Raw genomic sequence first — 25199 nt, 5'->3', positions numbered from 1 at the left:
ATACGTGAAAATTAAATCAAGAACATTTGGTTCATTCTTTTGCTGTCTGTTGAGGAATTTCCCAAGTGAAAAGCACACATCTCCGAGTAACCATCGAGCCACACAACACACTGAGAATCACACCACAGTATGACAAGGCAGAACTGCTGCGTGCAAACACACATCCAATGGAAAAAATGAAACCAAACAAAATCTGAACAACATGTGTTTTACACAAAAGCGTCATTCTTGGAAAAACACTGTGGAGGGTCTGCACAAAGGCAACGCACAGAGGAGAAGCCAGCAATGCCATTTTCTGTGGGGTGGCACAAACGGGCCACACACCAGCCATCCCAGAGGGCCCAAGGCCTGAAAATGTCCCCTGGAATTATTGTCAATTAAACATTTACCATCTCCTTTAAGAAAGATTAGACATTAAACAAAAATTAATACACTTATCAGGCAATATAACTCCATCTAGTGCCACTATTTGTCATACAATAAAAAAAGTGTGCAAGCCAACACCAAAAATGCAAAAGAAGGGGGGGGGGAAATATGCCTCTTTGGGATTTTTCCCCTTTGAGTAATGAAAATAAAAATGGCAGGATGAGTTTCAAAAATCTACAAGGCACGCAAAACAAACAAAAAAAACCCAACAACAACAAAGGAGGCGGGTTTTGGTAGAGAGTATCGCTGCATGCTGCTGATGGAGACAACGAGGGGAAAAGCAAAACTCACCATGGAGTTTTAATGGCAAAACATCCCGCCCCAAAGAGGTAAGGTCTTCATGAGAGAGAGGGAGAGAGAGAGGTGTGGTGGGAGGGTGAAGGGTGTGGGGACACAGAGATAGACGGAAAAGCCATTATTAAACTAGCACACCTGACCAAACACACTTTTCACATTACACACTTTTTGACATGTCTGTTTAAGAGCACATGAGGCAGGAAACAGAATGTCTGAGCACCAAGATGGATCTGAAAACCTGCAGGATAGTTGGAGAATTCATCTGCTACTTTACAGACAGAGCATGTCCACAGTTAGAGGGGTGGAGGTGGAGCGGCACCCTTTTCTTGACATTTGTCACTTTATTTCTTTTCCTTTCATTTGTCTCACTTCACTTTTCATTTTTATGAATTACATTCTTTCTCGTAGTCGTGTCAGATCGCATCAGCAAAGATGGGAAAAATTTGGACTGCAGATAAAGAACAAGTCTGGAGAGTTTACTCAATTTGTATAACAACTGGGGACACCAGTAAAACTAACAGGACTCATACAATGTTGAAACAAGGAGCTGTGTGTTTGCAAGCAGCATCTTTTTTTAGAGCAACTGTATATTTATGGCAGAGCATGGCCTTTTGGAAGATAGGGTGTGGGCAAATGTGTATCCACTGTGAATATGTTAACAAGCATGCAACGTGTGCGTGTGCGTGTGCGCGTGTCCAGGAGTCATCCAGAGTTGAGTGTGTCTTTTTCAGGGTACATTGCTGTCCGTCAGTCTGTGAGTGTGTTTCTGATGTTTACAAGACATCAGGAGTGGGAGTGTGTTCCTGTGTTTATTCTGCGCAGCCAGAGATAGTGACAGAGCCCCATAAACAGTTTACAGTAAATAAGTCTCTTTCCCTACAGCAATAAAGATCCAATGAGACTGAACTCTGTCCCCGTGAGCCACCCTCCCCAGTCCTGAAAAAAAGGATCCCCCAGCCATCCAAAGCACTCTGCAGCCCTTCTTTATTTTATCGCTCTCATCGCATCCGCCTGGGCCCTCCCAGTGATAGCACACAGTGTCCAATTAGTCCTGGTGCATGAATATGGAGGGAGATGTTCCTCTGGGAGACAGGGAGCAACTTTTTGGCCCTGGAACGTTTTACTCCTGGAGCGCAAGTTGACAAATGAACACAGTGGTTGGTTTAACAGAGACCCCTGGTTTATCTACCCTACTGCTGAGACTACTGACCCCACCGGATCCCCATTTGGGTCTCCAACTGCGAAAATGGAGAGACACCGATGGAAGACATCTATGTGGAAATGGGTCAAATAGGCTTTAGATTGACCCCACATGAACCAGAAAGCCTGAGAAATACATACACTAATACATGCACTGGAAAGTAAATATATGGCAACTGATGGAACAAAGTCATGAAGTGTAAGAAACTCAAACTTCCTATGTTTGTCTTTGAGCATGACTTTCTTCCTGCCACTCTTCAGTTAAATCCAGATTAAAGGGGAGTTGATAGTTGCCATGTCAACTGATTCTCAGACCTGAGGGGTGAATCTCTGCAACCCCCCCCCAGGCTACCATGGACCTCTCAGCTGTTTTTCTGATTAATTCTGTAATCTGAAATTTTAACATGCTCCTTCTATTTTCTACTGATGGCTTGAAAAAGTTAAGTTTAGCTATTTATACACAGTTTATACACAGGTCTGTCTAAAATGCTCTACACAAAATCAAATAAAAGACTTGAGATGTAAACCTGTGCTCTTTGAGATGCGGAAAGCTTGTGGTACCATTTTAAATGGCTCAACAACTTTGTCGCCTTCCTTTCTGCTGTGTTCGGTTTAAAAAAAAGTCTTCATTGTGAACGACTTTACCTCTGTTTTAGCAGAGAACCAGAGGTAGTACTGCTTCTGGTTTTCTCTGCTATTAACAAATGAGCATTTGTCCCTCAGAGGAAGCACAAACCTGTAAGAAGCTCCTAGAAAAAAAAACATAGTCACCCGCCGATGACCAAATGCAGGTAAAAGTATAAAGTGACATGTAAATTTGAGCACCTGCTACTGTGGTGAGTTGGCAATTTGAACAGAAAAAAAAAATCTGCATTCATTTTGAACTCCCGTTCAGGGAAGGATTGGCTGTCTGGCGTATAGACTAATGCACATCTATGGGGAGGCCCGACTGTCATACTTTAACAAAAAAAGTATATAATTAAAAATAATTTTCATTGACCAAGAGAGAGACATGACCAGGGGCAGATTGAGGAAGAGGTCTGATGGTGTAAAGAAGATTTTGTCTAATTCAGAAAATAAAAATACTTTTGTTCCATATAAGATGGATGATTTCACTGCATTTGTATTTTATTGGTTATATTTTTTAAAGTTAAATTAGAATCAATTCAAATCAGCATGAGCAGGTCGTAAAATACCAAAATCTAACTTTTAGTTTCCAAAAGTACAAAACACATTATGTTTCTTAAGCACACATTTCTTGTGCGCTTAAAATCCTAAACCATCTGTAAGTTCTTTCAAATCAAAAGAGCTAATTTTCTCAGAACTTTGAACTGTAAATGTAGTCATTCTGGGAAACGTGTCCATCATTTTTGACTGGCTGATGATGAGTTTACACGTCAGTGTTGACAAAGATGACAAAGTTGACAAAGATGGTACATCCCTGATGGAGCAGGTTTGTGGAAAAAGACTCAATGTGGTCAGCTTTTAGTAACGGGTGTGAAGACAGCGATTTACTGACAGCAGGCAGAAGGAGGACAGAAAAGAGAGTGTGTTTCTGACCTCTGAGGGCAATGACCCCACTCTCAGAAAATAATCATTCACACATTCAGCTCCTAACCAAATGGCCCTCAGAACAGCGCCTGAGCCATTAAAACATTGAGGGAAGTGAGGTGATTTGTGAAAATGTTTTTCTGCCATGTGGGCATTGCCTTCTTAAAGCCGCTTTTTAGCTCTGGCCTCAGCCAGGCTGTGGAAGACAATGGCTCAGCGCAGTGCTGGCTCTTAAACACGTATTATTGTAAGCTGAGGGCACATCTGTGACAGGTCACAGGGTCTCATTTGTTCTTTTGCTGTCGTATTTCTCGTCACCCCGCCTGCACTTGATATGCATTTGCCTGAAAATGTTATCACAGGGATTTGCTCGATGGTGCTGCTTTGCTTCGCGTGTGACAATCTCTCCATTTAGATTTTCATTGTCTGTGTTAAATTCAGACAGTGTGTAGATGGGATAAGTGTGCTGTACTGTGTGTGCAAATCCAACATGTGACCCTGAATGGAATTTTGACAAGTAAATCTTTCATTATTAGACTGCATTGTCTGTCAAGCGTCCTGTCGATATTACTCTCACCAGGAGAGACTCCCGCTCATTGTTCTGAGACTGAACTAACGGCGATTCAAGCTTTAGGTAAAACTAACAGAAAACATGAGGCCGGGTCGCAGCTAGACACCTCATACTTTGGAACTTCAAGCGAACTGTGAGGACTAGCAGATGCTTGGCTGCGTTCCTCTGCTGCCTGACACGGCCTCGTCTGCAGCAGGGTTATCAGGCGGATGCTGAGCCACATCCGACTCTACCTCCCTGCTCTGACACGGGGTGAGCACAAAAACTACATCAAAAGACGAGCGTGCTCTGTGTGAACTTGTGGAGGGTTTCTTTCATGTCAGAATCCGAGGACAAACAGCAGCATCTCCGGTACATTGGTGGTCTCTGGGACCGCCAATATCTATTAAGAGATCCCTGCAGCCTGCCTGGTCACACAAAAAAGAGGGTAAAGGTTTCCACAGATTGTGTGTTGGTGTTTGTGTGTCATGGCACAGTGAAGTGCACACATGGCCGACGTTGAAGGGAATTTAGGTTAAGCAGCTGGTGTGTTCCTCTGCTCCCCTGCCAACAGGGATCTGCTCATACAGGTGTAAATACAGCTGCTGGACGCTACTTTCCCTGCCTCACTGTGTCCCATACAAATACACACACACACCCACACCCGCATGCGTACACACACACACATACAGGCAGGAAAAAGAAACAGAGCTTGGCTGCACAGACAGATGGTGCTTGGGTACTCCTGTACAAGTATAGCGTAAAAGCATATGATATCACCCCCCAGTCTTGGGGCTGAACCTGCTGCCTCACTCACAGCGAGTGTGTCGGTGTGCTGGCCTGGCCATGTGCATACAGGAGCAGGCCACACAGCTGCGTGTCCTGATGCATTAATGCTGACGTCTCCTTCGGACTGAATGAAAGGATGAACCTTTAGGGAGGCAGACTACCAGGCTTCAATAATGGCACACAGAGCCAACACGGCTTTCTGAGGTGTTTCGTGAGCAGGAAGGCCAGGGGAGGTGAAGGATGGAAAATACATGGAGGAATTAAACACAAACAAAGAGGATCGATCATATTCTTAACATAGCCATTAACAGCTTGAAAATTCTTCAAACAATAAATAGGAAAGTAGATCCAACCCTCACGTATCAGATTGGGTGGTGACCAGTGTCAGACAGCTGTCGGTGTGATGTCTGATTTTATGTCAGTCGCAGACCCAGCAACCAAGTTCTGTTCAGCAAATTTGTAAAGGTTCTGATGCATTATCTTGTACCAGGCTTGCAAAACTATACCATAGATAACTTATAGGGATCCAACAATCCCCCTCCTGTTAATTTTTCAGCTTAGAGATAAAGGGAGACTCCATCAGTAGCATAAAGAGCAGATGAAGTTCTTGGCATTAGAGTGTATGAGGTTTGAAGCCAAACATCACATTTCATTCTGTATGTTTATGTCCTGCACTACTACCCAGAACTGCATTGAAAAATGCTGAATATCAAAACAGTGAGCAAACATGCTACTTTTAGCCTAGGCTAGCATTTAGGTTAACACCACAGTATGTTTTCAAATCTGACATATTGAAAGATATGAGAAAGCTGTAGCTGCTGTAGATTACGGATTACCACTACTTTATAGCAGATATCTGATTGGTTTTGTTGTTGTGGAATATTGAGGAGATTCCATAGAAACCTAGGAGCATGGTAAATAGGTAAAGTGAGACACAAACAGAATACCAATGTGGACCATGCAATACTGATTGACTGTAGTATGATTTCACTCCATACGAAAGCTGCTTAATATGTTATAGGTTTGGAATTTATTTCTGACAAACGACTAATCCCGGAATGTATCAGACCTTTATCAGGGACAAAACAAGCCTTGGCTGACACACTCCTGTCTGAGTGGATCTAAAACTTACACAAACCTGTGAAAATCCATCTTATATTTTATGAAATGGCAGCAATGAGTTAACTAGAGGTGTGTTGATCGATCGGCCACTGATCATAATCGTCCGATTTCCATGAAAGAGAGTTATGACCAGTGATCGCAGATCACTGTCTTTTGTTGTCAATCACCAAAACCGATCACCTGTGTCACTCTTTGCAGCCTGCCTGTGCAGCTATCTCTACTTTAATGGTCAGAGTGAATGGGGAAGTTTGCGTGTTGCACCAGAGAAATAACTTGGGGATGAAGTACATCAAAATGCATCAGCACAACAAATATAATATGACATTTAAAAACAGGCACTTGACGGAGTTTGGCTATATCGAGACTCACTGCAGGAAAAAAAAGAGACATCTGGAGCAGCCGGACAGAACTGTTCTCACTGTGGGATCGCTACGCTACTGGTAGTAATATTTCACAGACGGAGCACCATTTCTGCTCCACCCAGCAGTGAACGCACACTGAACGTCTGCTTAAAGCTGCAGCATGTAACTTAAAAAAAATAAAATAATCATATGTAGTCAAACTTTCGCTGTCCTCCTGACATAAGACAATAAGACAGGTAATGTCTGAAAAATAACAGCTAATTCAGGTGATCGGCAGTAATCGGCCCCAATGGGTGATTGGAATCAGAATCGGCAGCAAAAACCTGATAGGAGCATCCCTAGTTAAGACAGACTCATGAAATAGATTTCTTTTAAAAAAATTATGCAAAAGGCAGTCTTACACAAAAGGAATAAAACTGTGATGAAGTGAAGGTTCTTCACAGTTCATCATGAAAGCAGGCTTTCATGATGAACATTTAGATAAAATGAGTGATGGAAGTAAAAACAAAAAAGTCATTTTCATTTTAAAGAAGACAACATTTATTGATTGTGACTTTTGGTCAAAGTCGCAATCAAGACATCCAAAAGTTTGTAAAACCTTAAGGAGTCACATGATGTGACTTCTTACTTCAGTTCTTGTTTTCTGAAGAAATGTTCTTCTTCTATTATATCAAATGATCTGTTTTATAATTTTGTAGACTTTACCATAACATAAATAAATAGAATTCAGCCTGGCAGAGATAGTGTCAAAGCAACTCTGTAAAATAATAAAAAATATTGTGATAATCTTCTTTTCTCTACATTAACCTCCAAATGTGAAGACCAGTGTGGAAAAAAACATGAGAAAATTAAAACATGTTTAATGGAGCAGAAAGGCAGACATTCAGAAATGACCTAAAGTAAGAAAAGAAATAACTGACACTTTTCCTTTCAGGATGTTCATGTTGTTGTGTTCAAATATTTACTGTGAGAGAGACAAACAGCTCTCTGAGGAAATTAAATATAATAAAAAAAATTGCTGTGAAAAAAAAGAGAGTATGAGCTCTTGTAACATCAAGGAGAAAAGCAGAAAATGAAAATGTGTTGAGTACTGAGACATTCATAATGATCTTAGAATATTAGGAATTCACCTCTACTTTATCAGTAGACAGCAATGCATCGGTACAATTATATTGAACCACAATATTACTGATTTACTAGAGAATGGTCTAAATTTAGGAATAATTTTTATGACAACAAAGAGCTTGTCTTACTTACATTTGCACATTTGCTGCAAATTCAAATGAAGTGAAGAGACATTAGGTACTAAAAAACAACAAACCAAACCAGTCAGTCAAAAAAATAAACAAATCTAAACTATTTTACCTGGCAATCAACCCCAGTTGAAATAAGAAAAAAAAGTACTTAATTGATCAGTTTTTGGTAAGTTGTTGAAACTGAAACTAATTTGAAATAAAATAATTTCTATTATTTTCTTTAAATTTTTATCATATTATTATCAAATGCAATTTTATTTCCTATTTTATCTTTTATCAATTAGTGACGCTGTAAATATTGTGAAGGGCTTTGGTCAGTTGAGTTTGCTGCAATGGTGCAATATGAATTCACTTTGATTGACTTAAAAAAAAACCTCCAGTAAGTTTACAACACAGTCTGCAGTCTTAGCTATGTAATACAGCATGATATGGACTTTAAAATATTTTAAAATTAACAATATCATAAAGATACATAAATAAATCTGTAAAACTTTGACTTTAAATCTAAGAGAAAATTAGTTTCTTTTTTTCAAAATCCTAAATGAAACCCACCCACTTTGTATGGCGTTAAAACAACTCGGGAAACCAAATGTAAACCACTGCTATCAAGATCACATAAACATACAAAGCAGACACCACAGCACCTCAAACACAATAATTACTTTTACATAGCAAATAAATTTACAGGCTGGCCTAATGATTTAGAAAAAAAGCCCTGATGCTGTTTATGGTGACCGCAGGATCAGGATTTTATTTTCATCCTCAAAGCTTACTTATCAAATATCACAGGAAAATAAATCCTCCACCATCTGCTGGGATCATTATAGCATTTCCCATTCAAACAGGGCATGAAAATGACATTTAAATGAAAAATATTAAAATCTGTCTATATTTGTAGAACCACCTGTACTGTATGTAAATGTACTTAGCAAAGGCCTATACTTGCAGAAGGTCTTAAAGCTACATCATTTCAATGTATGGCAAAGATCCAGGAATTAACAAACGGCAGAGGGAAGAGAAAGCCATCCAAACCAGTTTCAGTCAGAACATACAGATTTACACAGCATTTGTTATCCAAGTCAAATTTTACTCAGAATGATCTCAAGGATTGGTTCATTTTCTTACAGTCTGTGTCTTGTTTTGTCTGTCTTCTAAATAGCCCAGAATGAGTTTCACATGTATGCTGTGCTTCATTAACCTATGCAAAAAAAAGAAAAAGAAAAAGAAAAAAAAAAAAAATAGGTAGCCAGAGACGAAACAAATCAATGAGCATGAGCTGAATGTGCAGGAGAAGCTCTGGAGAGCAGAACAACTGTGGACAAAGCAGGCTGTTTTTACTGGGAGGGAAGCATCACCTGCAGGCCGGTGCTGGGATGGAAGTTCTGCTTTAGCATAGCCAGCCTGTGCATCAAGAGGAGGCTGTTACTTAGCCATTAAACGCTTTAAAATCAAACCCTGGAGACAATAATTTCTAAGGTATCAGTGTTTTATTACCCAGTAATGCATTAGGGTTGGCTAGTTGTATCCATCAATCGATGAATACATATGTTTTCTCAACATGCAGAGTAAAAGCAGTGAAAAATGAAAGATGTATGCTCTGAGGAATCTTCCAGTGCAATGCAGACTTTCTTTGATGCTGCCGGTCGAATATTTTGTTGACTGGGTTGTTTTGGATCGTGATCATTAAGAACAAAATGAGAGAATTTTGTGAAAGCTCTACACAAACTTAGTGTGTTTCACTTTTGATGAATAGGACAGGTTTGAGCAAATTATTCAAACTAATATTTTCAACAGCAAAACAACACTTCATTGTTCAGGGCATGATAAAAGCTGGAGAATAACCTAACAAAAATGTTTTGATTTTAATTTGATAACACAGGGGTGTCCAAAATGGAGCCCAGGGGCCTTTTGTGGCCCTCAGAAGGATTTCGTGGGGCCCATGCCCAGTAAAATAATTCAAAACATGAACAAAAACTGAACACCTAAGTAACCATAACAACGTCAAACCAGACCTGTAAGTGTTACCTGTAAGAAATTTACTTAAGTGAGGGAACAGTGTATGCTAGACCTGCTTCTTGTGGGGTATGCCGAGGTTTGTGTGCGTGTGTGTGTGTATGTGTGTGTATATGGTGCCTACCCAGTGCGCTTGGTGATGGTGCCCAGCGTCATGGGCTGCTTGATCTGAGCCAGAGGCAGCACCACGGTGAGGCTGGGCAGCGGCGTGAGCCGAGGGTTCCCCATGTTGTTGTTGGTGAAGTTGTTGTATGAATCCTGGTTGCTCAGTTTGGCTGCAAGACACACATGCAGAAAATTAGCCAAAACGATTCCAACTGGACGGTTGCTGAACAAAGAATGCAGAGACAAAGATCTCAGAGAAATGTTTTGATTCGTTTTAGAGGAGAAGGGAATAAATAAACAGAGTCAAATGAATGCTGGAAACCTTTAATCCATTATTCATCCTGCAGTATGTTTTCAGTTCAGCTGCCTTTTCAGATGCTAATATTCAAATCTGATCACTTAGACTCAAATTTAAAACGTCATCTGACATCACTTCAAACCACACCACCTCACCACACCACCAGAAAACCTTCTTTGAAGTCAGCCCACCTTCCTCTGCCTCGCCTGAATCCTGGGATATTTGTTTTCCCCACTTGCTCCCTCACAAACACACAACCCCAGGTTCAAGGCCTCCCTTGGAACGACTGGAAATAACCAGCTCAAGATGCTATATTACAAAGACTCTGCTTGTAAGCCCGGCAGTCTCTTAATCAAGGCCAATCAACAGGCTCTCTGCACACTGGTGCAACCCACATGCATGCACATATGGGAAAACACATCACAAAGACAGATGATCCAGAGAATCACATCTCAACTCCCATATGCCGAAGAGCTGGAGTCAAACCTAATCAGGCCATGTCAAAGGCCTAATGATCCTAACCAGCTCCATCACTGCAGCAGAGTGAGGCTGCTAGTCCACTTACTGTTTATTACACTCTTTTACTGTCTGACTGCAGACATTCAGCAAGCCTTCACCTTACTGGGCAGAAGGAAACATGGAACACTTGATATCCGGCATAAAACAGCCAGAGATCACACAGAGAAAAAATCATGTTTAATTTAACACCAACTACAGTACAAATACATAATTTAATTTAAATATTACTGTATCTTTGAGACTATAAATTGCGTTAGTCAAAAAAATGCATAATGAAAAGAAGAGTCGTACTACAGCGCAAGTTTATTTATTTGGAAATTGTCCAACATGAGGCCTTGTCCATGTTAATGTGATCTGTTTTGGATCCAGATTGTCCCGGTGATATTCAGTTGTTTTTCAACAAACTTACAGAAACTGGGTGTTCTGACGTGTTCTAAATCAGAGCGGTCAGAAACAACTGGTCTTCGCCGGTGAAGTGCGCAGCTGAGCTGAGACGCATGCAGAGTAAATCCAGGATGGTAGAGGGGCAGTTGAATAGCATGAGGCAGCAACACCAAGAAGATCTGTCTGCAAAGTCAGTTCATCCAACTAGTTAACCACCAGAGCGTGGAGACATAACGGCACCGTTTATAAGCCTCAACAAGTGTTGTAGCAATTTCAAATGTAGCACAGATAGATAGACAGCTACGGTAGGAAAATCTGATGGTCAGAACGCCGTCAGCACCTGGTGGATTTGTTCCTCCAGCTAGCATGCTTTTGGTTTTCTCGCAGCTGCAGACGATAATATTTAATCCACGGTTTGTGTCTGTCACTATGAATTAACATATAGCTCATCAGTCAAACAGAAATTAAATGTTTCATTCGCAATAAAAAAAAAAAAAGCAGCAAAACAAGTTGTTCTAAAACATGCCTCAGAGGAGGGGTAGGAAGGGTAAAGGACAAGTCTGTGGAGCTACAATAACCAGGAATTCAGACCAAAGCACTGCAGTTCTACTTTATATAGGCCACAAGTGAATGATTTACATGTGAAAAGAAAGGATTTACAAGCATGATACAACCACTTTAAGTCACTTTTGATAATTGAGGCATTTTGTATAACTGAAGGTAACATTTACTTGACTGTACTATAAAATGACAATATGTACCTATGAAATACTCCCTCTAAATATTAAAAATTGAATTATTTTGCCCTCTCTACAAAAATATTTTGTAGAAAACAATATTTTAAAAACAGACCAGTAAGTGCAACAGTGCAGAACCAGAAAGAAGACTTTTTTTTTTTTTACCCTGAGACCCCCTCCCAAAAAACAAGGGAAACGAACAGAAGTGGAGAACAATGCCTTGTGTTTACCATTTTTCTTGTGGTAAATGTAAGGTTGCATACAAAAAAAGACAACAAAAAAAAACAATTACATCTAAACAGACACATTAAACTGCAGCTGTATGGACATGTGGATTATATGACAAATATGTTTGTAATCCTGTGACAACAGTAAGAACAAAAAAAAAGTGTATACTACTGACAGCCCAAGGAAAATTCCAAGTTCAAGTGCTTTCAAAAGAAATAAAGAGCAAACCAGCGGGCGCAGCACAATACGCTCTCTGAATGTTTTCCTTGTTCCATTTGTTGCCTTAATAGATGAGTGACAGCCACGTAACATAAACCAATGAAAAGCAGGAAGGGGGTATGTGAAGACAAAGAAAACAAGGCCCACATCAAACGCAACAATAAAGGTAAAGCAGCGGAGAGCCTCGTCATTATCTGGAAGGAGCGATCAAGAGGAGGCTGAATGTGAGCGGAAAGGGAACGCTGAGTGTTTTGGTCCAGTCTTTTAGATCATTAACGTGTAGCTCTGAGTTTCATTAGTCCTGCCAAAGCTCTGCTTTGTGGTCCTCCATTGGTCTGTCTTTTAGACCTATGCCAGCCAACAATGCTGCATGACCTTCGCAGGGAGAGAGAAGACCATTACACAAACCTGTCCTTCATTTCCCCCAGACCCCCTTGCCCCCCACCACTCCTCTCCTGGTCGACTAACAGCGGCCTGTACCGGGGCAGCTCCTGAAAGCCCTTCACATTTCAAAAGTGCTACACCCCCAGAGCCTGGGCAGCCATCTTTTGTGTTGAAGGAAGGGGAGCAGATGAGGAAAAAAAATCATCTGCACAGGAAGCAGTCTGAAAAGCCATAATGGTGCTTGAGCTGAGAGAGGAGTGGAGCATGAGGATTTGGGGTGGGGGTGTCAATGAATTTCACATTCAAAACAGACTTTCACTTTTGCCCCGTTGCTTAGTTTGTCCTCAGCCCCCCCGCAGACCCCTGCGGACCGTGGCCTGGATTGTAGAACAGGTGTGGACGGACTGAGACAGCGTGGCGCTGAGCGCTGCCGGCCAGACAGCCGCAGCCAGCGTCACTGAAGGCCAAGAGGTCACGACCCTCCAGACAGTGAAGACATGTTGCAGATCACGCTGTCAGAAGATGGTACATGGACATGCATGTATCTGTGCCTGTGCGTAAGCGGTAAAACATCAACATTCTGCATGTAATTTATGAAACTTTAATGAAACAATGAGACAGAATTTAGCATGGATTCTGTTGGTACTAGGTAAATTATACAGCAAAAAATGGATTTATTGGAATGCTTTTTACACGTTTACTCAGAGTGAAACATAAATAAAACAGCATAAATGACTTTCTGCTACCAGAAAAAAACTATAAACGCATCAATAAAATTCTCTGGTGACCAAGATAAGCCAGTTTTCAGCTTTTCTAGCCAGAACACTGACTGAAAATGACTCAAACGGTTTAATTAGAAATTGAACACAATGGAAGACTTTTTAACAAATTCTAATCTAGTAATAAACTTCCTGTTTACTAGAAAGTACACCTGAAACCAGTGAATGGAAACTAAAATCAAAAAATTATTTTCTTTTATCTTTAATTGAACTAATTTTCTTTCCAGACTTAATGAGTGGATAAATATGTGGGGGAACATGTCCAATCAAACTCAATGTTGAAGCTCTTAAAAACCTGCTTCCTTATCGCCCAGCTACCTGAGCGTGATTCAAAGTTTGAAATGAAAGCCACCTGTGTGAGGAGCCGGCCACAGCGAGGCGAGGAAGATCACAGCCACAGCCAAGACAAAGGCAGAGAGTGAGAGGCAGATAGCTGAGAAGCCGACAGACAGCTCCAGACAGAGGCTGGGATTTGATTAATGACCAGGGCGTGATGTGCCCAGGCTCTGATACATGACATCTCCATGGAAAGAAGATCCATCAATGCAAATCCAGCTCCGTCACAGTCGCACAGAGAAAAACTCTGACTCTGCTAAAAGAAAGTCGCATCAACACCTGACCCTCGCCTTCCTTTCTCAACTAATCCATCCGTCCGTCCAGCTCTCCTCCATCCGTCCCTCCCTGTTTCAACAGCATTTGCATTCTCTTCTCGCTTTAAGCCTCTCTCTCTCTCTCCTTTGCGCCCTTTCCCTCTCCTCAGCCTCACCATGTCACGCTATCTCATGTTTCTATCCCCTCTTTTAATACCCAATTTGCATCCAATACAAGCAGGCTGCTTCCACTGAGGAGTCGATGTGCGAAAGGACAAGCTGTGAAGCCCTCGCAAACACTGTGTCTTATTTGAATCGTTCTGCCTGAGAGCAGATTTCAGTTCAAGGAAAAATCAGGGTAAGCTGGAGTGGAGAGGACGGGGGTGTGAGGAGGCAGCAGGTTGGGCAGGTGACATGTTGACTGATGCTCCGCGATTCAGGACATGCAGAGGATCCTGCAGCTGGGAGGCAGAGGTGAAGCGTGGGAAAGGAATCTAGAGTTCAGCATGCAGGCTGGGGAATACTTTTATAGCTCTGTTTTCCTTCTTTGAAGATGACATTTTGAAGTTGCCGTTTTTATCTCTGTCCGTTTTAAGGCCAAAGGCATAAAATGTATCGCTTAATGTGAATCCCAGAAAAGCAAACTAAACAAATAATCAAAGAGATGAAACTTTGTGAGTTAAATGATGCAGTGGGTGACATTTGGATCCACAACTAAAACAAGTGTTGTAGAAATGATGTCTGGTTGAGCAGAGTTTCACCAAGTGAAAACTGCTTTTAAATGGAAAGTAAGTGAGTTTTCCAATGGAGCAGATTGTTTCTACACAGAAGTTTCATGTGTATCAATCAGGCCAATCCTGACAAAGAAAGAGGAGACACACGCCCCACTGATGAAGCAAAGTAAAGTGATTAGCATGTCCTAACAAAAACACAGGACACAGCAGATTACTGAAAGGCCATGTGTGTCTAAACTATGCACTACACTAAATCATGTGAAAAATGTAAAACATGTCTGCCCAGAAATACTTGAGGATCAGTCAGAATGTTGCGCTTGACCTGATAAATCTGAAGGTGAAATGAAAATGTGCAAAACCAGCAACTCCAACAGAATAAATACAGCAGTTCTAACTCAAAAGTTCTATATGAACCTTAATTGAAACAAGCAAATAAATAAAGACATACAAATATTAAATAAAGCCTACAATTCTTCAGGTGTTAAAATGTGTCAACATGTTTGTGTTGATGCCAGCCGCCCTGCTGTAGCTGTCTGTGTTGCTGCGAGACTTTAAGGTCATTCCTTCATTTAGGCAAATCCATGTGCAGGTGAGCTTTATGGAAATGTTGCTTTTTACATGATTTCTGCATCAGTGTGAGGTACCTTGAAGTGCCAGGTCACCGATTTGACAAATTTGCAAGAAACACACACTTTGATGACTTATTCTAATGTTCCTGAACTTTTTAAGACTTTCACATATTTCTATGGCCACTGATTGATTGTTTTTAATTCATGGAAAAAAGAAAAAAAAACATTTAAGGAGGTTGATAACATTTTGTCTTTTTTTCATTTTTGAGTAATTTCAAATTTTATGAATGTGCAAATTAACTCCCGCTTAGATTTTCAGTTGGTTTTCAATTTCAGATTGTTTGAAACCCAAAATGTCCATATAAAAATATCACAAAATACAAAAGCTATAATCCAAAAAAATATCTTTATTATACATGAATTCAATAGTTTTGGAGAGAACAGATTTATTACTTTCATATGTGCAGGTGACAGCAGCTCCATCTGCACTTATTCAGAACATTTAACACTTATCTCCATAAAAGCAGCATGAACTAAAATATTGTTTTTTTTTTGTTGTTTTTTTTTTTACCAAGAATCCGCAAAGATCAGTGCCTGCCTTTACTGCTTAGTGTGTGGACTAAAATCTCCTGGATTCATTTATTAACTGTGTTAAACCTATATTTAAAGTTTGTTCAATTATTTTATGTTGCTATTTTTTTTTCTTCCAAGGAAACATTCTAACTTATGCAATACTACATTTTATTAAGTATTTTGTTGTAACAATTTTAAAGAATTGTTTTTGGCCTAAAATATATTTTAGTAATATCATCACCTTACTAAAACAATGGACCAAGTTATTTTGTGCCAAAAGTGATTTATTTTTTTGCCTAAATAACTTTTGGCAAAAAAAAAAAAAGAAAAAAGACTGACGTCATTAGTTTAGGAAGGTGACAATATTAATATGTCATTATTATATAATTAAATAAAATGTATTTTAAAAAATTAAGACATTTTCATAGCATATATTTTGGTATTAGGCCTTGTTTCTGTTCACAAAAATTATTTCGTGAATTCCTTTCAAACAGGAATCATTAGGTCTAACCTTCCAGTCTTCCAACTTTCCCAGACATGTTAAAGGTGGGAGGAAAAGAAAGCAGTGGGTGAGGAAGAAGGAAAGGTGCAGCGGCAGTGGGGGTGACGGGTGAGGGTGAGGGGGGAGGGGTGGGGCTTTCTGAGCAGGAGGAGAAAGCTGTTCTTCCATCCCAATTCCCCAAAGTACTGTTATTAAAACACTCACTTCCACATGAGGGGGAAAACGAGGGAGACAGAAAAACAGAAGAAGGAGAAGAAAGAGAAATGGATGGCAGGGTAGGCTAAAAAGAGCTGAACACAAAGAGTGTGTGGGGTGTGTGTGTAGAGAGGGTGTGAGGGGGTAAGTACTGAAGGAGCGGGGATCCCCTACTGGACAAAGTAAAAACAAATTAAAAGTGCCTTTATAAAACACAGATGCTGCTGCTGAAAAAAAACTTCCCATGATTTAGTCTTTTGTCAGGGAGGAGGAGGGCTGGTGGTAAAGCCATCAGGACGTGCAGGACGTCCTCTTCTCTTCTCCCCCCGTCCTCGCCTCGCTCAGGTAATGCTCCACTGGAGGAATCTCTCTTCCCTTTTCCATTTTCACCCCTCTGCTCTCTCTTTGTACAGCAGCCTTCCCTCATCTGCTATTTTCAGTCGTTGTGAAGAGTCGAGGTCAGGCCGGCCTGTGTGAAAATGGCTTCCTGCCCACTCTCCTGCTCCCAAACCGCAAGCTAAAGGGTCGCTTTTACTAATGGCCCTATTTGGGAAAACCTTCAGAACGTTTTGTATTTTTATCAACATTTCTCATGTCAAAATAGTTGAAAAATACGCAGATAGAAATTCCCAAGAAATAACTTTTTTTTTTCCAATTTTATCTCAAAACTAGAAAGCAGGATCTTGAAGTTTCTTGTATAAGATGTGGTATATGAAAAAAAAAAAAAAAAGACAGCAGGGCTGAGGGAGCAGCAGCACAGAAGCAAGAACATTTCAAATCTAGGAACATTTTACCAACAAACAACTTCTAGGTGTGAAGACATCAGGCAGGCAAAGGAAAAAACAGAGCAGGAACACACAAGCAGCCCCCTGAAATCAGATCCACAAGTTTACAGCATGTCAGTATTTACAAGGCTTCATCAGACAGTGCTGGGTCGCCAACAAGCTGAGCCCTGGAGGGGGTGGGAGGGACAGCTCCGTTGGATCAGATGACACCCACACTCCAGCCATATGTGTGTGTACAAGAGCACACACGTGTGCAAATATGTGCATCTCTGGTCCTATTTGGGTCGAGGAGTTAGAACCTGCCGCTCCTCACAACGAGGAGCAGCGGGTTCCTGTGAACGAGTGGAGGAGACAGTACAGGAGATGGCTGTGATGTGTGTGCATGTGTGTGTGTGAGAGTAGGGGCAGTGGGGGTTGGGGGGTGGAGACAGACAAATTAAAAATAAAAATACACACAAGTCAGACAGAGGCTCACTGTACAGAACATATCTGTAGAGTTTTGTTTACATTTCCTTAGAAGAAAAAAGCCAAAGTACACCAATATAATTCAGTTCTCTCTTAGACTTAAATTAAAAGCATACCCTTCCACCTAAAACAATTGTTTTAAGAAATATATATTTATGAATATATAACATCTGTTATTAAAAACAGTTAGTTATACAGTAAAATATGTCACTTTTTCACTTTAATCATCATTAGGAAGACGTTCTTCAGTAAACCTGATTAAAACCAGATCAGAGAGCAGCAACATGAGCAGAATCTGACCTCACAGTCAGAGAGCCAGCCGCTAAATCCCACTCTGAAAGCCCCCCCCACCCCTTTAATAAGCCGGTGGTCCGATGGCGAACAGACAATAAGAAAGGTGGAGGGGAGATAAACCCGACAGTGCTGCTGCCCTGACCCTGCCGCAGTCAAACACTCACACCGACTTATCACCTTTAACAAGTCCTGCACAGTCATTTACACTTTCCATGAGGAACAAAGTGAAATCTTATTATGCAGGAAACTCCAGGCAGAAATCTATTCATCTGATCCATCAGGTTTCTTCATCTTAAAATACACCTGAACTTTATTATATTGTATTATATTATATTATATTATATTATATTATATTATATTACTGGGAATTAAACAAAAAAAGATTTTTGAGGTTTCAAAAATATCAAATTATGAGATCATACATGTAAACTCTGATGCAGATTAGAATTCATTTATAATAAAAATGTATCTTAATTTTTAGCCAGCGAGAATATGGGTGTATCATATTTCAAAAATGTTTTAATGACTACAAGAGTTTTTTTAAAGCCTAACTTGTATAATAATGTTCCATCTTTTCGTTCTATAAATGACATTTGGATTACATTCAGAAGGTCTGAAACCGATTTAGTTCACCGTATAAAACAATGACTTGTATAAAGGAGAATAAAAATGGTGACAGTGCAGCAGCACAGAAAGCATCTAAAGCCTATTGATTGTTTGATGAAGGAAGAACACGGCTTTCCACAGGGCAGGCACCGAGCTGGAAGCCACAAGTGCCTTCTGTGTGTAACAGCAAGCCAGCTTTATTTCTTTATCTCTACCTTACAATTTTGCAAATCAAATAATGATGAGTGCAGCGGCGAGCAGCCGGTGATAAGAGGGTTTAGTGGTTGTGGGGATTGAGTTATTAGGGTTCGCATAAAAACGTCAGAGGTCTCTGGCGGAGCACAGCCGCCGGCCAAGATACATATTCCTCGTACTGTGTATTTTTGGTTGCTTTAAAAGCCTTAAAAGTACAGGGGAAGGCTAATTTTCAGGGTAAACAGCTTGTTCGATTGCTGTGTGGTTTTGCGCTGAGCTTTCCGTTTATTGACTCAAGCCGAGCTGGGCTCAGGCTCCTTTGCCGACCACAGCCTGCACAAGCCTGCAGACCTCCGTCGGCAGCACAGAGCACGAGCCGCTGACACTTCTTACCTCTCTGATGGTGCTCTACTGTACACTGAAATGTAGAAAGCCTCACTCTTAAGAGAGCACAGAATGACGATGGGATAAAAATGCTTTTGTATTTCAGCTGTGTCCTCCAAATAACGAGCAAAATCTGTTCGTTAGGATATTTAAGATACAATAGGATTAAAATCTAATGCAGGGTTTTATATTTTCTATAAAATGTCTGTATTGTAAGAACATGTTCTAGAGAGAGGGGTGCATGGGTTAAGAAAATATTACAAGGTTTTAAACAAAACATTTAAAAGCATGACAATAAATATCTATGAAAATGGTTCTGATTGCCAATCACAATATAGTTTCAGTTCTAAGTGGGGGTTGGGATGGAAAACTAACACAGAACAATACAGAATAATGAAGCGTTAAATACTACTATAGTTACCCAAACAGAGTTCTTGTTTTAAGAATAAAAAACAATTGTGAGCTCTGAGTTGAAGGAAGCAGCCACCTGTGAAATGTTCAGGCGCTGCAGAAATGAGCCCACTCATCCTCTGTTGTCACATTTGCATTCAGGCTAATCCCTTCCAGCAACAAGTCCAGTTCCACCAGTCCTGCACTGTGTGACGAGCAGCCGGGCTGCTCCACACGCCTGCAACCCTGACCACACAGCGCCACACAGAGGCTTACTGCGGTACTAAGACTGAGCTCTGCCACAAAGAAGAAATCACTGAACTTAAGCCAAATATGATCAACTGTGTTAGAATGACAGTTGAGTATTTGTTGAGTGTAGTATTTGTAGTTCAGTCCCAGCTCATTGTGTTGATCACCCTGTTCATTTGTAGAATCTCGAGAAAATAGAAAGACAAAACTATCTCAGAATTATGAAAGATATTTAATTGCTCCTAATCAGGTTAACATTTCAGGCTCAGAGATGGTGCTGGAAGTAAAACAGACAACTTTCCTCTGAGTCTGGTGACTGAGCAAAGGCAGACCTGCTCACCTGAACCGCAATCTACTCTGATTGAAACATGAACGGTGTAACTTGCTCTGGTAAAGTCATCTACCACCTCTGTGTGTTTCAGGAGAAATTCTGAACGTTTTAAGTTGGATTTTTGCAACACACAGTCCCAGAGCAGGGTCAACAGGAGGCCGTGCACATACGTGTCACACACCAGCAGTTATGAGGTAATGTTTCCTTGACTTCTGCTTCTGCAAAGCGTTGGTGTTTTTCACCATAGGACGATGACTGACGAAGGCTGGATGGGGGTGGGGGCAACAGGGAGAGACAGGGCGAGATAAAACACAAGTCCACAGCTAAATAAGCAAGCCGTCCGCCTCTAATAGCAGAAAGGAAGTGTCCCTTTATCAACAAATGAATTAACAGTTTCCCGTCACACCTTGTTTTCAGCCTCCCCCTCTCTGGTTCTCCGTCTGAACCAGCGCCAGGCCCCAGATGGCCCAGTGATCGGACCACCACCACTTCAGCTTGCTGAGGAAACAAATCTGTTGCACTGACTTACAGCCCAGTGTTGACGTCTTGCACTCCTGATGCTGCATGCGCAGACAAAGCCAGCAACCAGGGATGAAAAATAAAGATGGTTAGAAAATCCTTTGACCAGAATGGAAATATTTTTCCTTACAGTAAGGAGATAAACTCAATTAAAACTTATTGATAAGTTGCTTTGGGAGTAGGAAGCTTATCAACAGGATTATCACTATATGAAAAAATTGAATAAAAGATACTTTAATTTGAAATATTTCATTTAAAAAATATATGTTGTTTCTCCTACAAATAAATTGATTTAAATTAATACATTTATACTCTATATTTATATACGATTTGCTACACAGACTTACAAAACATTAGTGCAGTATTTTTTCTTGGAACAGTCTAACACAAGTAAAGGAAGCTGATGCCGTTAATCAGTCAGACTGTCTGCTCTGGTGGAAATGCTGCTTCTATTTTGTCTATATGAGCTTTGAAAACAGCTTTACCTTAATAAGAGTGACATGTTTAGCTTCCAGACCATAATGAAAATATTTCAAAACAGCTGAACTGTGAGGAAACCCTAAATTATTTCTCTGATCTAAACTCCTGGCAGGTTTAAGTTTACAAAACCCATTTCATTTGACCAAGTTGTTTCTTGTGACAGGAAGTACTGTTTGCATTCTGAATATATGGAGGAGGAGTTAAAGATTAGGGTGTTAGCGAGGAGACCTTATAGCCTTAGAGCTCATCAGCAATGATTAATTCTTAAATACCAGCCAAAGCATGCAAAATGCTTAAGAAGGATGTAAATTATTATAGCTCCTTTTTCATTAAAACATGAAATGTTAAAATTTTATGTTTTGTATGTTTATTAAAATGTTCTTTTAATAAACATACACCTTTTAAATAGCTTACTACTTGTTTCTTCAACGGAAATTGGACAGGAAGTAGGGAGGAGATAGAAGAGTAAGACATCCAGCAAATGGCCCCAGGCCGGGAATCGAACCCCGGGCGACCACATGGAGGACTAACAGCCTCTACACCTGAGCCACTCAGCAACCCTGTTCACCAGCTTTTGAGAGGAACCTGTCTGCTCTCTGTCAGGAACCAATTTCTGGGGAGAACAAAGACAGTTTTCAGTTGAAATATGAATCACTTTGATCTAAACTGTATTTAGGACTTACTGTATTATACAACGCGGTAGCTAAATATGAAGTTCATCTGAATATGAAAGCAACAACAGCGGCTCCTGCTGCAACCTCAATAACCTCTGTCCTGCGCCACAGACCTGCACTCACTAATCTAGGCTCATATATGCTGGCTCCCAAACAAACCGAGCTTTACAACGTGGGACGCTCGCATGATGGGTCATCACCTCAAAAAACAATACATCCATCACACAAAAGGAAGGCTTTGGGGGAAAAAAACCACGGGGCCGAGAAACTGGATCCAGGGACACAAATAGCCCTTCCAGAATTTAACAGTGACAAGAAGACAGCCAATTGCAGCCTCTATTTTTAGGTTTGCCGCTTGCTCGGACTGGCAGCTTTGAGGAGGATGTGTACTTTTCTACAGTTCCTTCCCAAAAATCAACGCCGGCCTTGTTGGCGACAATCACAGCGCAGCTGTTGTGGCTAGGTGGCCAGGCCCCGGCCTGCCTCACCCCGCCGCTCTCTGCCAGGCTGGAGGAAAACCACCTCAGCTGCCCAGAATTTCACACCCGGCTCACAAAAACAGAAGGAAGGCAGACACAACAGCAAAAGTGACTCTTTGTTTACGTCTGGTGAAAACTGGACGAATTATGGTGTTTTTATTAATACCACTGGCATTTCTGATGGAGGAGACAGCAGGCATGTCATGAAACAGTGGCAATAAATTCACTTCAGATTACAGGAAACACACAACTGATGAAACTCTCTGACTCCAATCTCACTTGTGAGCTGAGAGTGATTACTGAATTCTGCAGATTTGAGCCTTGATCAAATATTAGAGTTTTCGTTAAAGTATTTCAGGCTGAAAAACATTCCTGAGTCTCTGGTATAATACTGATAAAAGAATCACATGACAACTGCAGCTTAAAAACTGCTGTGCAAAAAGATAATTGATCTTCAAAAATTCACAACATCTACAAACAAGAAACTGAAATGTAAACAATAAAATATTCCAGCTATGAAAACATTGACTTTACTGTGAAAGATGTTTCTGATCCACTCCTTTTGAACACCTCACCGTATAAATGATGCTGTAGACAGTTTATCTTCTTCAAACGTGTGCGCACACACACACTCAGTTTAGTGTCACTGTGAAGACTAATTGTTGACAGGTGGCCTTAATGCCTTCCTTTGAAACAAAAGTGTGATTTACGAGCAGGCTCCCCAAGACCCTGACTTTCAGCGCTGCTACTACAAACTTATCTTTCCTTCCCTGTGCCTGTACCCCAACCCCCACCTATGTACCCCATCTCTTGCTTTCCCTCAGTTACACCTCATTATTTTGCTTGTTCACTTTCACCTGGTTCCCCCCTCCACTTTGATGTTCCCGTGCCACTCAGTCTCTCATCGCAGCCAAACCAAGTCTCCAGTGAGGTCCTTTAATGTTTGATGGTCTATTCCTCAGTTTGGAGGAATGTGAGTAGTTTGGTATGGAGGTTAAAGAGAGGTCTTAGTCATCACAAGAAAGACAAGAAGGAAAAGAGGAAGCTAGGACACAGTCTGCCAGGTGAAGTGTAGGGATGTGAATGTTTGATATATAAAGCTGTGAGGTCTGTGATACGCATATGAAAAAACATCAACCTGCATCCGTTGTTCCAGACTTTGGTCCCAGTCAGAACAGAGAAAACAGACTGTAGGAGCAGCTTAATGCTAGGAGGTAAAAGTGAGAAGCTCTTCAAACAAAATATATTACAATGGTTTAAAATGAACTAAAACATAATATATATATATAGACTGAAGACAATCATTCCACTTTTGTGTAGTCAAATTCAAACTGGCAGGAAACCATGAAGTAAACCACATTTAAAATTCCAGCTTGTAGATCAGTAATTATACTCTTCACAAAAACTTGCAAGATAACCCTGAATGTTGTAATAAAATGCAAAAAAACAAAACAAAAACAAACAGAATGTTTCATGTTTAAATATATTCATGGCTAAAGTGAGACTAGACCATGGAGAAGAGAAACCTGTGAATCTCCCTCACACTCTTGAATGGTCTTCACAGTCCTCTGAGCCTGGAGACTGGTTATCCCAGTTGCGTTGTGTAACCTATTGTAACATAACCTTCCCATCTACTTAGCTTTCCATTAATGTGCTCAGATACATCACTCCATCAGCATCCAAGTTTTTAGTAATGACCAATTGTGGCTTCAGTTCCCTGTTGAGTATCTGAGAAATGAAACTTTAGGTATTGATTGGCTGTAAGGAATAATCATTAAAATAACAGATATACATTGATTCAAAATTTGTTCCTCTGTGAATAATGACCCTACACAAAAGTTTCTTTTTTTGTATTGATTTACTGAAATAAACATATGTGTGTATATATATATATATATATATTTTATGATATTGAAATGTACTGAGATAGAACTGCATGGTTTTGCACTGTAGCATGTTGCTCTAAATACCTTAAGATATTTAATAAAATATGTATGTTGACAAAATACAAAAGAAATAAAAATGTGTTGCAGGTAAATAAGTTTTACTTTTTCAAATAATTGAATAATTCATTAAACATTAAAATTGTTTTGTGGAGTTGAATTGTAAGACAATCATATTTCTAAGGAATGGATGACATCAATATCTCTAAGGTTAATGTCAGTCTGGGGGAACTTCCCCTGCCAGCCCCACTGTCCCCAGAGCCACCAGTTTCACCTACAACTGAAACAGTTGAAGAGGTTAAAAGATGATTTCCACTGTAAGCTAAAACCAGCTTCATAAAATCAGGTTACAAAATAAGATATAAAATACATCCTGTTATGTAAACTTATTCACTTGTCAGTTAGCAGTCATTCAGTTCTTTGAAGTGTTTACCAAGTTCCCAGCATGACCCCGGCCACAGCAAAGCTATCAAAGCTCAGGGTTATTCCTGGAAGCCAATCACTGATGAGAACTGTGATATTTTACACTGAGTAACACCTCTGGGTCAAGCAGTGCAGTTGGCACAAGGTATGTGTGTATCAGTGTGTATCTGCTGTGACTTGGTACACAGAGACAGTGTGAGCAGCCTGCAATGGTGTTTGACAAACAAGGGAGACAAGGTCCCAAAAGGCAGGGCGGAGTCCCAGGAAAAGAGCTACTGTCATGATCAGTAACTGGAAACACACACGCCCCCACACGCACACACGCACGCACACACGCACGCTTATATTTCTACCCACATTAGGACTTTGTATTGACTTTCATGCATTTTAGTAACTGCATTTATTCCCAACTTAGACATCTTCCCCAAACCTAATCTTTGCTAGTCTATTCCTAACCAAAACCTCATTCACAGCATACCTCCAAATCTAACCCCTGACCCTATACAATGGGGTCCATCGTATTAGGGCTGGGTTTTGGTCTTCAGAAAGTTAGTAAATATGACAGAAGTGGTCCTAAATAGGGCAGTTAAACCCTGTTTA

General features: G+C 40.5%; 1 protein-coding gene across 5 annotated transcripts in view; it reads right to left on the bottom strand.

The window, feature by feature from the left end:
* The window catches only part of bcas3 (BCAS3 microtubule associated cell migration factor), a 392159-nt gene that overhangs the window by 292397 nt on the left and 74563 nt on the right, over positions 1 to 25199 (bottom strand). For 4 of the 5 annotated variants that reach the window (XM_016678300.1, XM_016678301.1, XM_016678302.1 and 1 more), the window contains exons 16-17: positions 9691 to 9841; positions 718 to 762 (exon numbers count right to left, since the gene is read on the bottom strand). In XM_016678300.1, the coding sequence (XP_016533786.1) occupies positions 718 to 762; positions 9691 to 9841 (196 nt within the window). The remainder of the gene's footprint in view (positions 1 to 717; positions 763 to 9690; positions 9842 to 25199) is intronic. The other variant, XM_007565551.2, reaches the window with a different exon arrangement.

The sequence above is a fragment of the Poecilia formosa genome, unplaced genomic scaffold (genome assembly GCF_000485575.1).
Source record: "Poecilia formosa unplaced genomic scaffold, Poecilia_formosa-5.1.2 Scaffold179, whole genome shotgun sequence".
Classification (NCBI taxonomy): domain Eukaryota; kingdom Metazoa; phylum Chordata; class Actinopteri; order Cyprinodontiformes; family Poeciliidae; genus Poecilia; species Poecilia formosa.
Note: the sequence above shows the minus strand (reverse complement) of the source record. Positions and strands in the feature narration are given on the sequence as shown.